The following is a 14,738-nucleotide window of genomic DNA, read 5'->3' as shown; positions in this document are numbered from 1 at the left end:
GCTTCAAGGTCCTCCATAATGTCTCGATTTTCTTCAATGTCAACAGTTTTTACCATCTACATAGAGTGAGACACCATAAAATTAAATTTCTTTCGTATCCACGAGGCAAATAATAACAGAAACCACAAAAGAACAAGAATTAAAAAGGAAGAAAAAGAGAGACCTTTTCTACTGCAATTCTGGCAGCTTCTCTTTCTCTCTCACGCTGCATCTTCAACTCCGCCTCTGCCCTCATTCGTGAGGCTGCTTCAGCAGCTTTAAATTCTGCTGCAATCCTAGCCTTATCTGCAGACGGTCAAACATCCAGTGTAAACAAAATATTCCCTAAGCAAGGGAAATACTAATGCAATGCTCATATCATAAAAGAACAGAATGACAGATATCTAAGTGAAAATTATTGAATCATCTTCAATTTCATTTACACTACAGAGTAGCCTGACAGTTCACACAAGTCTATATATTTAAAATTATATGTTCTGTCACATGCTTTTCATCACATCTATCAATCATCAAGAAAAAGAAGTTCGACACAAAATAATAGTATCATAAAAAGACAAAAAAAAATCGGGTTGTTCTTCAGTGACAACCCCCTGGTTGTCCAGGGGGTTGTCCAAGGGGTTTAGCCCAAAAAAATCATCCACTAAAAGTTTCACAGGAAGGCTACATTTTAACAAAAAAATGACTGTACACCATAACATTGCATCAAGCACATGCTTAGATCACCTGCATGCTGCAGCCTTTCAAGTCTCTCCCTTTCTTTCTCCTGATTCACAGGATTAATCTTCTTGTCCTGATCAGAAATCAACAGAAACAGATATTTTAGTCCACAACCAACTAGTGTGTATGCCAACAATTCTACAAGCAATAAGAATCCATTACGTGATCCAGGAGAGATTGATGTTTAGCTCTAAAGATAGTATCTGCAAAGCGGCTTTTTAGCATGGCAGCACGCAAAGCTTTGTTTGGCGACATATTACCAAGTGAAGTCCATCCTAAAGCAAAGATAAAAAGTAAATCAAATCTCCATATTTCCAAGGAATGATTAACACTTCAACAATAGTTTGGATCTTTGAATTTGATGACAAAAATTGACATCATTTTCTTACATCTGGAGCCAATATGTGCATGTTTCTGTGTGTGCCAATGGGAGTAAGATTAATCCAAAAATAAAAATGGATGCTGAGCTGTGGTCTTCCAAAAAGAAACTAATAATGCATTCTCACATCTAGATGATAGCTACCTTCATCAATGGCAGCAGTTGTGGGTGGCGAAGAGACACTTTGCTGAAGATTGTCTTCATTGGAAACACTCTTGTGCCCTACAAATCAAAGTCAATGGCATGTCAAAGCTCAAATAATCAGAAAACGAGCCAAAAAATTGTAAACATATATGTCACTGCTATTGCTCTCACCATCTGAATACAGCTTTAATTCTCTTGTATGAGACATCATGGGATATTTAATTGCATAATCCTGATGTAAAAGGACAAGGTGATTATCAACCAAAAGTCTAACCACATATTAAATAAAAATATTTGGTGCAACGAGAAGCAGCTAAACTTACAGATTTAGAATCAGCATAGTGATCACGATCAGATGATCTTTCTGAAGCAAATTTTGAAACAAGATGAAATGCACCATAAATTAGTTGACAGGAACACACTTGGAGCAGACAAACAGCAGAAATAAGAATTTAACTCACCACTAGAAGATGGCTTGATAGAACATCTTCTAAGGCTGCATTGGCACGTCAGACCACCACATGTAGCACATTTGACTGCAGGGGAATCAAGTGGTTGTTTTCTATTGGCAGCAGCACAGGCACTTAGATTGCCATCATCTGTGTACGAGATACATGGCCAATCAGGTCATGTAAAGGACAAACCAGAAAGCACAAACTTATTCTGCAACATTTCAAACCTTTATGAACAATTTTCACTAGCGTGGGGCCATTCTTTTCCATTTCATCTAAATTGCATAACTGTTCAAGAGTTCTGCCTGTGCACTTCAATTTCGTCTCTATTAATTTCCATCTCCTATTGAAAACACCATTCAACTCCTTCGCAGAGTTATGGACATAGTTCCCTGGAGGATTGTACAGCATTGCATTGGAAAAGGTCAACCTGACGTCACTAGCAAATTCCTCCGCATTGAAGTATGTATCTCTCTCAAGTTTTTGCTTTATTGTACCCAAATCCATTGGTTTAGTGACTATTGAAAAATAATCAGGAATCTTCAGCTTCACAGGATCAACTGGTTGATTGAAAGCAAATCCGTGAGGGTGTTCCATTAGTGATCTCAAAATGCTCCTACATTGCTGCTTGAAACTACGATCCATCCTTGCCTTTTTCTCCCTTTGACACTCAAGAATCATTCCATGCTTGCGCTTGCTAGAGTTGCCTGACGTGGAAAAATTGACTGTAATAGACTTGCCATTCGCAATAACTCCATCTCTGCTTTCATTATTCATGATCATCGTCGTGTTCTCACATGACTTGTTTTCTGATCCAAGCCGTAATCCTTTTGAGGTGATTTTGAACTTTATGCTCCTCTTCGGTGCATCATCCCCAGCTGCCATAGTGGAAAATTGCAAGTGCTGAAGTGGGGAGCAGACTGGGTTTCCAGTTTGACTCTCAGCAACCATAACCATTGGACTCAACAACACACTGCACATTTTTTTAAACGCAAACAAAAATTTATTATTTAGGACCAAACAACGAGTAAACTAATGCTTTTTACTTAATTCCAATAGAACTGGTAGTAGTTAATTGCAAATAACATGTCAAGCACAAAGATAATTTATTACTTTGATCGCAGACCCATATTCACACACAGAAATAGCTAATTGAAGTAGTGAATTAAATTAATAAAAGAAACTAAAAAGAAAAACTATGCCAAAGTCCCATTAATACTAATTAACGTAAAAGGTATGTCAAGAATAACTTTTAACTAAAATACATAACATAAAACAGAACACAAAAATAAAAAATCAATAGTTTGTTGCATAGGTAGAAGACGAACAAAAATATCTATAACTAGTGTTTTCTATTCTATGACTCAGAATCATTTAAACATTACATACGGAATAATGAAAAAGATAAAAACAAGAAACAATCGAAATAATACACGCAAAATCCATAAATACAAAATAAATAATTATAGCATAAAAAGGAAACATATATACAACAAAAACCCAAAGTTAACCAACAGTCCACTAAACAAACCTATGATTAGAATATCTGTAAGCAACAAAACGAACCCCAATCATGGGCGGAGTGTAATTCGGGTTTAGGCGTAGAGTTAGGGCTTACGGTTTAGGAAAGGCAATAAACAGCAGCATCAAAAATTCATGAGAAATTTTGTCGGAAAAATCACCATCAAGAAATAACAATTCTGGAAAATATATAAATTATAAGGAGTCGAATTAAAATTAATCATTCATAACAACCAGATCGAGTGCGATTTGAACGTGTAAAGCCCCTTTTTACACTAATAAAATCTGATACTACCTTCCAAGTTTGGTGATGAAGAAGTTGAGCAGTAATCACTGCAGTACAAGATGAAATGGTGCCAAGGCGGTGAATATGTCACCCTTTTTGCCTCTGCTTCACGCTGGATTTTAACCAAATTTCAGTGTAATACCGAGGAAGAAGACCTTAGCTAGCGCTTGTACTCTTTGCGCTATGAATAGTGAATAATACTTAAACAGGCATATGTTATAGTTAAATACGCACGCATTTAATTGCGCTTTGCATAAAATTCCCCGTCGGGAAATAGTAAAAATTACACAACCACAGATTTCTAAAGATGACAAATTAAAAAACAGAATTTAAGATTTGTTTATACAAAAATCAGGTGATAATTTTACATTTAATATTAATAATATTATTATTATAAATTAATACCCGTTATCTCCTGTTTTTGTCATTTTCTTCTCTCTTAATCAATCTATCTTTTCTACCCACTCCTCCCATACTCTCAATTCCGATAGCGAAAAAATTGGAAAAAAATGGAATACCAAATTAATTGTCAAATTCTTCGTTCACTCCTCTCCTCCGTCGTCGATCTCTCCATCAGTGACGGACTTTTCTTGCCCCCGAACCAAAGTCATTCCAAGATCCTATTACAACCCAAAATGCCAAAAATCCTCTTAATTTCTATCTAACTTTATTTTCCAATTGATGTTAAGGATTTGTTCCGAAGTAATTATTAGAGGGTGAATTGGCCAATATTATTTACTTGGTGGGAATTAAATTAATATAAAAAATTATGTTTTATAGAGTGATAGTTTTGTCTCGGAACAATGACTTTTTTCTATTTACTTTTGGATTAATTTAACAAACGGTCACTGAACTTACCTAAAAATTTCAAAACGATCTCTAAAGTTTGAAACTTGTAGAGACAGTCACTGAACTTATTGGGCGCTTTCATTAACGGTTACTGAAGGACCTTTATGATTTTAATTCAAACTTAAAGGACCAAAACACTTGAAAATAAAACCTTGAGGACCAAATCGCTTTAACCAAAAATTGCCAAATTCCTTTTACTTACACACTATTCGACAGCGCCGAAAATTGGCGAATTCGACCACCATACCGGCGGAATTACTACCTGATTTTTACACCACCAACACCTCATCATCCCCCTGCACAATTCTATACCAACAATTAACCAAAACACACCAAAAATCAAATGAAATTGAAGTTCAAAAAACCAAACCACGCACGGTTTTACCTCTGAATTTCGGCCAACCCATCATCACCCATGCCAAAACTCCATCACAAGCTGTTAGTACTCCCGAAGTCGAACATGTACATGATCCATACCATCACAAAACAATTTAAATCAGGATATAACTCAAACTAGTTCTCTGGTAGCAAAGAACGCACTTTCCGCCCCAATTTTCGACACCGACGTCAACAATTACGATCTCGCACCACCATCATTACCTTCTACTCATCATGGCGAACAAGATGCACATATGGGTCCTCACCAATTTATCTCGAATGGGCCGAAATTGGATGTAATACCGTGCGTGGGGTGGTTTTTGGAACCTGAATTTCATTTGATTTTTGATGTGTTTTGGTTAATTGTTGGCATAGGATTGTGGAAGGGGATGAGAAGGTGTTGGTGGTACAAAAATCTGGTAGTAGTTCCAACGGCATGGTGGTCAAATTTGGCAATTTCTGGCGTCGGTGAATATTGTGTAAGTGGGAGGCAAAATGCTTGATTTCTAAATTTCAGGGGTAGATTTTGATCAAATGAAATTAGATGGAATTTACACTTGAGGTCCTCAAGGATCCAATTCACGTGTTTTGGTTCTTTAGTGACCATTAGTGAAAACGCCCCGTAAGTTCAGTGACCATCTCTACAAGTTTTAAACTTCAGTGACTGTTTTGAGATTTTTAAGTAAGTTCAGTGACCGTTGTGAAATTAATCCATTAACCTTTTTATTTTATTTTTAAATTGTGAGTGATGGGGGTTGGTGAGAGGGGGAATGAGTGGTTTTGTGATGGTTTTTGAGGTGATTTTATGGTAATTTTCAGATATGCTACATAGTCAGTGTTTTAAGGTGATTTTTATTGGTTATTGGTGTTTGCAAATGATGGTGGTGGTGAGGTTTTGGGGTGAAATTTATTCGTTGTCATTGGTATAGATAGATTGTTTGAATTGTTAAATGTTACTAGTCACATTTTCATTTGCACAGGTTACATATCCTTTGTCACAAGTCATAATTTAGCTATCTTGTTACGTGTCACACGTAACAATTCATAGGTCATTGTATATAGGTTACAAATTAAAAGAAAATTGGTCACGGGTCAAAAGTCAAAGGAAACATGTCATATTGTATGGGTTATAGATCAATATCAAACATGTTACAGATTATATAGCATAGGTAACAAATCAATGCTTCCATGCGACTGACGAGTCATATTGTACACTGTTCACAGACAAATGTCTCATATCATATTCATAGGCCAAATTGTATAGGTTAAGGATGAATATCAACAGGATAGATCATATGAAGACATCTCTCTGTGCACTGATGTTGCAGATTCAACTTCACACATAAAATAAATAAATAAAAGTTGAACTCCAACCTTGGCCCTGTTCCTAGAACTTTATGAGTGAGATAAATCGCGAAATGTATCTCAATAGATCAGAAAATAAGAATTATCTATATACTACGCCAATAAAAAAATCCAATTCCATATCTCAAAAATCGAATTCCTCCCATGTGACTGTCACTCAGCGTGAGATAACCTCACCAGGCTTTTACACCTAACTTCACATATTATAGAAAAATAAAAGCGTGCCCATCGTAGCGGGCCGTTGCCATCCCGACCCATCCTCACTTCTGGCCACTTTCGGCATAGCAGTTCCCCACCCACCATCTGTATGTTTTCGGCCATGGCCATGAGAGCGGCAAAATCCTGATCTGCCTTTTTTATTAAATCCCAGATGTTCAAATTTTTTCTGCCATTTCTCTTCTTCTATAGGAATTTCAATAAATTTTGTATACCTATGGTCCTATAGATGCATTTAATTACATAAATTCTAATCACATCCACCTGAAAGCACCTAATTTTACCAATCGCATCCTTCGATTGGATCGCCGTCGGATAGTAATGGAGAATTCCGACGTCTTTGGATCATCGACGGCCACTCCGACTTGGCAGTACTTCCTCGAACGCATGCGCCACCCCTCCGCATCTGATTTCGTCAAAGCCATCAAAAGGTAATTATTGCTATGGGTAACTTATTAATTATTGCTAGTCATTTGATTCATAGTAAAAAATAACAGTCGATGTTGATGAACAACTTGTGGATTTGAATAATTTATTTTTAATGAATGTCCAAATAGCTAATTTTGTTCATGGTATGATGTAACTATACATTATTGCAAAAAAATAATTAGATGTGCTAAATATTTAGACCAATTTCAGATATTTCTGATAGTACATATGTCCAGCATAACCTCGATATTGTGCATTTTCATTTATGATTATTATATCTTGTTCAATAGTAACTTCAACTGTAAACACTTGCATCAACTATGCTGAATCTTAAAAAAATTGGTTTTGATGGTTTTTATCATTGAATTGAAATAAGCCCAAGAAATTTAAAGCTTGACTGCTCCCATACACTCTTTTTTAGCTTCTATAATACAGGATAACTGAAATTTGTACGATTGCTAGTTTATGATTCATAGACTCTTATCACCTTCCACATGTCATTCTTGTTTATTTATTTATTTCAATGCATAAATCACTTTGTTCACTTGCAAAATATTACAAAAAAAGTATTTTGTGCAAATCGCTCCATTTAAGCTTGAATTGATGCTTGAACTGCTATTATTAAAATCACCTTTTCTTTTGGTATTTATTATGTAATTAACTAATAGTTTAGGAATTAGTGACTTCTATATATTTTTTTGTCACTGGTAAATACACCAAGTATTTGAGTTGGAATGTTTGCAGTTTTATAGTGTCATTTTTTAACAATACGCCGGATGCGGAAAGGGACAGCACAGCTGTGCAGGAGTTCCTTGGGAATATGGAAGCGGCATTTAGATCACACTCCCTTTGGGCTGGATGTTCGGAGGAGGAGTTAGAGAGTGCTGGTGAAGTGAGTTTCAGTAGTTTCCAATTATTGTTTATTTCACACTCATGAGCCACAATGAGCAGACAAAAATGATATTTGGAATGGTATGGAAAGGACATTATGATGATAATCTTAGTGTTCCACCACTAACATTTTGATTTTCATGATACTGTTTAAGTGCGAGTCCAAAAAGGTTAAAAAGATTAATAACCTAATTATATTGCCTTATTTATGAATTTCTTCTGGAGATTGGGTGTCTTCTGCTCCTTGATCTCGCTTTTGTTTAATTTGGTTGAATTTTGAACATAAAAGTGGTCTATCAGTGGTTACAATTGCAGGAACAAATGATGAGAACTCTGACATAGTTTAGTTTCATGGCCTAGGCTTGCAAGCACATACATAGTTTTGGCTTTAAATGAATCCCGTCAATGCTCACACATGAAACACATGTAGTGCTACCTTTGGGGATGCCATATATTATCTACTTTTCATACATTACGTGCGCTGCTCTTAAACACATGTTCATTTATCTGTCGAGATGACATATTGCAAAAGAATGTAGCCTTTCAATTTCCATATTTGATGATCAGTACCATAATCTGCTATAAGTGTCAAGTTTATTCATTGTAGCAGTTTTGGCAAATATGTTGGAGTTCCGGTGTGTGATTTGAGGATTTTTGAATTTAGAACGTTACCATAACTATGATTTTAGACACATTTCCGATATTCCAAAAAATGATCTGTCTTCATATAAAACTAGCTTGAGCAATTGTCAGCTCTCTTTCTCTGATTCTGCTTGGAATATGATCTAGATGCAGGCTACAAATTGACTTGAACAAACTTGGACTGGCTTGGGCTTGGTTCATTGAAAGCTCATCTAAGTTTGGCTTGAGAGTAAAATAACCAAACGTGAATGCATTCTTGAACATTTATAGAGCTGGTTTGAGCTCTAGTTGTTGAACTAGTAAGTATCCAGTGTAATGTAAACTAACCAAGCTGTTCAATCTCAGCTCAGCAAAAGCTTGCTGAGCTTGGCTGAACAATAAGAGTCAATTTTGAAAACTATTGAATCTTGTTTATTATTGCAAGTTGGAGTATCTAAGAAGTTGGTTTGAATGGTCTATTTACACCCCGATTCAGATTAAAATAATCATATATTTGCACCTAAATGCTGACTGGCCTTTTCTGCGGCAGCAGTTTTATGAAGAATGATACTTTGTGATCAATTGTTTCCTTCCTTCGATAATCAATTTCTCAGCTATTTTTTCGTAATCTCTTTCTTTATATAAATATGCTTGTTTATGACTTCTTCACGTTAGTTAAAATGGTTTTAGTAACAAAATGTTTTTCTAAATTTAGCTGAACTTTTCGTATCTGTCATTACACCCAGATATCCTTCATATTCAGTGACTGGAGAATAATTTTTCTTAACTTCGCAAGGGCTTTATATTTATACATCTTCTTTCGATTATAGGGACTGGAAAAATATGTCATGACAAAGTTATTTACACGTGTATTTGCTGTAATTCCGGAAGATGTGGAGGCTGACAAGCAACTTCATGAGAAGATGGCTTTGATTCAACAATTCATTCGGCCAGAAAACTTGGATATCAAGCCAACCTTTCAAAATGAAACATCATGGTTGGTGAGTAAAAGAATCAACTTAAAATGATTTACCCTACTGTGTTGAATACTTTGCCAGTTGAGTTTCTAGTTGCGAATTAAACTTTGTAATGACCACAATAGCCTGCAGTGTGCTTCTGGATTGTTACATATTCCTGATCTTGTATTCACAATGCAGAAGAAACATCCTTGTATGATTTTTATTGCGCACCCTGGTATGAAATTTTGAAGTCTGGTAAGGATCCGTGGTTGTTTTGGGTGTAGGTTAAATAAATGAACATAGGTATCCATATTCACTCTTTCTCTACTTTCTCCTCTACTGGTCGCCCATTGATATTTATAAACATAACTGATGTGTAGGAAGAGACCTGTAGTTAGACAGTATTTTCCTGAGCCCATGGAGAGAGAGTAATGTTGTCTTGTAAATGTTACGAGTTCTTTCATGTCCAAATTGATTGCCCTCTGATTTGCTTCACTTCTTGAAGATCTGTAAATTGACTATTAACTTCATTAAAAGAAGGAATGTAGCAATTAACTTGGTTTTTGGTGATTGAATATCAACCCTATCTTTTAGCTGAAACATCATGGCTAGTTATTATAGGATTATCCAGTGTGGTTTATGTATCGTGTGGAAGTAGTAGATTTTTTTGTGGGATGCTTTTTCCTTTGTGTGAAACATCCTTTCAGTTTAATTTTCTACTTTCAAGCAACATCTGTTGACAAATAAGTAGATTATATACAGATGTACGCCAAGCCCCTCAATTGTTTTGGCACGTGATTTTGTTGCCTTGAAAACTAGAAAATAAAAAAGAGTTTAAAGTATTTCCAGATGAACTTGAATATTAGTATGATTAATTTTCCTTGCATCTCACGGCTCTGGTCCCGTCAAATTTATCTTTTCTGCACTAGCTTGTCTAAACTCATTGGTTTTGCAGAAGTATCCAATGTTCAATGAAGTTCTCTATGTGCTGATTTGCGTACAAGTTGTGGCTTTTATTTGAATTTTTGACAGTTGTGGTAGTAAAACTGTTTTAGGAGGTTAAATGGTTGAAAGCTCATATATTAGAGCTGGGTTTTGATGAGATCTTAGATGGTATATCCTACCTGCATACCATGTGGAAAATAATCATTGTGAAGGGTTTGAGATAAAATTGTATGCGATGAGAGAGAGCTTGGGAAATGGACACATCTCCTTGTTGTAAAACAGATTTGTCTAATCTTAAACACTGTAACAGGAATGATAAACTTTAACTCAGCTAGATGCTTCAGTGCCAAGTCTAACCCCATTCTTGTACTTCCACTGTGGCAGCTTGCACAGAAAGAGCTACAAAAAATCAATATGTACAAGGCACCAAGAGATAAACTTGTCTGCATTCTCAATTGTTGCAAGGTTATCAATAACCTACTGATCAATGCCTCCATTGCAGCCAGTGAAGATCATCCAGGAGCAGATGAATTTCTCCCTGTTCTCATATATGTCACCATAAAGGTAATTCTGCTTATTTGCTGTATTATTCGATGCTTATCCTTTTGTGGCCCCATTTGCTGTTCAGTTTCTTGATTTTTCTATTTGGTGGCATTGCTGTTATCGAAGCTTGTGTTTTTGCAATATGTGGGACAATACCATGATGTGGTGTAGGGATGTTAATGAGCCGAGCAGAAACTCGAGGTTGAGGCTCAGCTCGGGTAAAATGTGCGAGCTTTTTTCTTGGCCCGAAAAAATTAGGCTCGACCTGAGTTTTCAGCTCGAGCTGAAATTGGCAGACTCGCTCTTTTTTTTTTTTTTTTTTAAGGGGGGGGGGGGGGCCGCGGCCCCCCCCCCCCCCTTAAAAAAAAAAAAAAAGAGCGAGTCTGCCAATTTCAGCTCGAGCTGAAATTGGCAGACTCGCTCTTTTTTTTTTTTTTTAAGGCTCGTGGGATGGCTCAGGCTCGCCCATCCTCCCAAAATGGGGCTCGGGACGAGCCTCCAGCCGGTCCAGCTAGGGCATTTCCTGGGCCGCCCGTGGCGAGCCAAATTGCCACCTCCTTTTCCTTTTATCTGGTGAAATTCTATGATTTCTTGCTTATTTCAATTATCATCATTCATGGGGTGTGTCTTTTCTCAAGGACATTACAAGTTTCGTATTCGTAGAATGTGTTCTGAAACTGCAATGCTTTGCACTGAAGCTAACACTTAATTCGGGAGATAAATGCTGAACAAGGTTCAAGTTTAGAATATGGTATCAATGATAATTCTCTCTCCCAGATTCAGATTACATCTCAAGCACACAAGTTGCTGGGAGTTTCAAGTTTATCATTGATCAGTTTATTACATATTTAGGGGGCGTTTGTTCCCATTTTTACAAAAATGAGAATGAAAAATATAGCCTTTATGGTCTCCACAAAAGAGATAGAATTTCAAATCTGGTGATTTAATGTGATGGATAACGGTCATATTTTTCATTTTAATGGAGAAAGAATAGGAAACAAATGGGGGCTTAATATTTTGGGGATAGGGGCACAATGGATTTGGGGTGTTGGTGGCGGGGGGTGGGGGGAGGTATTAAAAAAAGGTGCCAGAGGGCTCAAAATACACGTTCAACTGGTGATACAAGTTGAAATATATTATGAAAGCTCGTTGAAATCATCTGTTTTTTGGAGACCCGCGAAAGCAAAGAAAATCCAAGATCCAATTTTACATCTGAGTACCACATCACCAATTCCACGAATAAAAAAACCGACAAGAAAATTAGGGAGTCAAGGCAAAAGTATGGTGTGGTTTGGCAAAATCTTCCATAAAGAAATGCATTCGATGTTACTTCGGCCAAATTCCCTTGTACACATACTCTCATCCTATTGAGAAATTCTCCCAAATTACTTGCATCCTGGGCATGCCTTATGTGTCACCTCTACCTTTTCTCCATGCTGATATTCACCACCCAGTGTAATGACCAGTGTATACAAAAGGTGCTTCGAAGTAATTTTTTTTTTACTTATTTTGAGCTTATCCAAACATGCTAAAGCTGTACCTAATGAGTCAGAGCTATTTGTTGGGCATTGGGCTGAAACGTTTAGTTGAGTCCCCCCATTTTGTAAATATGGCCCTTGTTTGAGCCCCATTCTTTTGGAAAAATTCATTTTTCAACAGTGTTTTAACATCATTTCAACCACATATTATTCAATAAAATAATATTACACACAAATTCAAAACTTTTCCTTATTTTTTAACCACACATTTTCCATCAATACACTATTCAAAAATTTATTCATTCCCAAAAAATGGGGCTCAAACAAGGGCATGAAATGACTAAAGCGTTCTCACCACAGATCTCTATTTGCTAGGGAATATAACTGCTAAAAAGCAATACAACAAACTGTAAATTCTAGAGTAAAATAACTTGAAGGATGTGCTATATTACTCATCTCCGCTCACTATATTTATCAGGTCAGTGACAATGGTTTTGTCATATGCTAAAATTTTATATCAACAAATATCTAGTTTAGCTTTTGACAATTGTTTATCCTGGCATTGTGATAGGATCCAACTGAAAAAAAAATATATAAGAATCTGAATAAGTAGAACTTTGATTGAAGCTAAAAAGATTATGGTAAAAGAAAGATAACAGATGCCTATGTGAGATTGTGACTCAACTAATTCCTCTCTCACTTTCTACAATGGCCTGCCTACTATGCTTCTTAACCCCTTTATTTATAACCCTCCACTAACTGATTTCTCTAACTATTTTCCCTGCTTAACAGATTTCCGTTTTACTCCCCATCTGGTAATGCATCCTTCTTTGCTCTTCTAGAAAGATGGGGGGGCTTATCACATTGCTTGTGGAGACATTAGATTTTGTCTCAGAACTTTGTTAGGTGTTTGTTTGATTGGAAGCAGGATGCAGATTTTTTATTTATTTATTTTTTTTTTATTATTATTATTTTTAATGTATGTTCAAATTTCATTTATTCGACCATAATGTGTGCGGTGATGCTCACAGTCACAGCTGCACACAATTCGTTTTATTTTGGTTATTATCTGCCCTCTTTTAAATTGATCATTTGATTTTCTCACATTGAATTTGTTGGCTTGAACAGGCAAACCCTCCACAGCTGCATTCCAACTTATCCTATATACAACGGTACAGGCAACAAAATCGTTTGGTGGCAGAATCAGCCTACTTTTTCACAAACATGCTTTCTGTGGAGTCTTTTATTATGAATATCACTGCACAAGCCCTTTCAATGGACGAAAGCGAGTTTGAAAAGAACATGGAATCTGCTCGAGCACTGCTTTATGACCTTTCTGAAAGTTCTGACAATTCACCAGGCCAATCTGATCAAAGAATTGGTCATGCTCCCATGTCACAGGCGGTGGATCCCAAACATCCTATGAATTCTTGGAAGCACCAGAGCTCAACAGTGTCGGGTCAGTCCTCAGTCGACTCATCTGAAATGAAATCCAATAACAGGGAATCAAACTCTAAAGATCAGTTATCTTTGAATAAAATTCCATCTATCTTGGATCTGGAGAACAAAGGTGCTACCATGCTTATGAAGGAAGATGAAGTAAACCATGTCTTTAGGGATTTCCCGTACTTGTATTCACAGGCTGGTGATCTGACAGTTTCCAACGTAGAAGACCTGCTAGACAATTACAAGCAACTTGTATTCAAGTATGTGTGTCTTGCCAAAGGACTGGGTGTTGGAACTTCGTCTCCTGCAGTTGCAGGCACGCAAGGTCAAATGGATGATCAGACTGAAATTGTGCAGGAATTAGAAAACAGCGGGGAAGGGAAGTCAAATGATGATATGTCCAAGGACCTTTCTAAATTATCTTTTGATGTAGATGAAGTATCACACTTCGAGTCGGAAAATTCTGAATCGAAGTTACCAGAAGATAATTCGGAGTCGAAACTGCCGGAAGCAGCAGATGTTCAAACTTTAGGTGAAGAAGAGGACCAGAATCATCATACATGATTCTCTTGATAACCTCATATAAAATTATATTTGATATGTTTGGAAAGGTAGACTGGACAGAGTAGAAAAAAGAAATTAAAATTCTATTTATTAAAATGTCTAGTCCAGTATTTGTATCAAACATGTCCAGTAATGCTTCGACGGGGCTCTCAATTGTACTTTTAGTCTGTTTTTAATATGTTCACAAGAGGATGTATTTTTCTTTCCAGGAAGTAGTATAAAAAGCTCTGTAAACAGTGTAATGAGAGGAAAAGGTTGAGAAAATATGAGTAATCTGTAGGGATGACAAAATGTTACTGCCGAAGGGACCTTTTTATTTAGGCTCCCATTTGTATCCAAATTCTACTGTTTTTTGTTTATTGAGGAGTTCCTTGTGGATTTAGTATGTTGTGATTGCTTTTAAATCGCCTTTCGAAAACAGAATTGAGTAGAAAAATGAAAGATCAATAACTCAAATCTATTTTTAGAAAATATATTCTACAACCTCCATTAATAATAGCGAAAAATATTGGGCGAATGTTGCTATTGCAACTTCTTGAATGGTACAAGGATTTA

At 36.4% G+C, this 14,738-nt stretch overlaps 2 protein-coding genes across 3 annotated transcripts in view; one reads left to right on the top strand and one right to left on the bottom strand.

Moving 5' to 3' along the window:
* LOC111386423 (transcription factor GTE9-like) overlaps window positions 1-3,754 on the bottom strand; it is an 8,526-nt gene extending 4,772 nt beyond the window's left edge. The window contains exons 1-10 of the mRNA XM_023010888.1: window positions 3,509-3,754; window positions 1,920-2,665; window positions 1,702-1,839; window positions 1,564-1,604; window positions 1,412-1,472; window positions 1,241-1,318; window positions 880-992; window positions 724-790; window positions 164-285; window positions 3-56 (exon numbers count right to left, since the gene is read on the bottom strand). Coding sequence (XP_022866656.1) covers window positions 3-56; window positions 164-285; window positions 724-790; window positions 880-992; window positions 1,241-1,318; window positions 1,412-1,472; window positions 1,564-1,604; window positions 1,702-1,839; window positions 1,920-2,649 — 1,404 coding nt within the window. The 5' untranslated portion in view covers window positions 2,650-2,665; window positions 3,509-3,754. The remainder of the gene's footprint in view (window positions 1-2; window positions 57-163; window positions 286-723; window positions 791-879; window positions 993-1,240; window positions 1,319-1,411; window positions 1,473-1,563; window positions 1,605-1,701; window positions 1,840-1,919; window positions 2,666-3,508) is intronic.
* Window positions 3,755-6,298: 2,544 nt separating this feature from the next.
* On the top strand, window positions 6,299-14,565 carry LOC111386413 (vacuolar protein sorting-associated protein 9A-like). 2 transcript variants are annotated; one of them, XM_023010875.1, is made up of 5 exons: window positions 6,301-6,738; window positions 7,481-7,628; window positions 9,079-9,249; window positions 10,537-10,716; window positions 13,302-14,542. In XM_023010875.1, the coding sequence occupies exons 1-5, from the start codon at window positions 6,629-6,631 to the stop codon at window positions 14,181-14,183; spliced, it is 1,491 nt and encodes a 496-aa protein (XP_022866643.1). In that variant the 5' UTR covers window positions 6,301-6,628; the 3' UTR covers window positions 14,184-14,542. The 2 variants fall into 2 exon arrangements, with proteins under 2 accessions (XP_022866644.1, XP_022866643.1); XM_023010876.1 differs by lacking the exon at window positions 9,079-9,249 and having other exon boundaries at window positions 6,299-6,738; window positions 13,302-14,565.
* The last annotated feature ends 173 nt before the right edge of the window (window positions 14,566-14,738 follow it).

This window comes from Olea europaea, unplaced genomic scaffold (genome assembly GCF_002742605.1).
Source record: "Olea europaea var. sylvestris unplaced genomic scaffold, O_europaea_v1 scaffold355, whole genome shotgun sequence".
Classification (NCBI taxonomy): domain Eukaryota; kingdom Viridiplantae; phylum Streptophyta; class Magnoliopsida; order Lamiales; family Oleaceae; genus Olea; species Olea europaea.
Note: the sequence above shows the minus strand (reverse complement) of the source record. Positions and strands in the feature narration are given on the sequence as shown.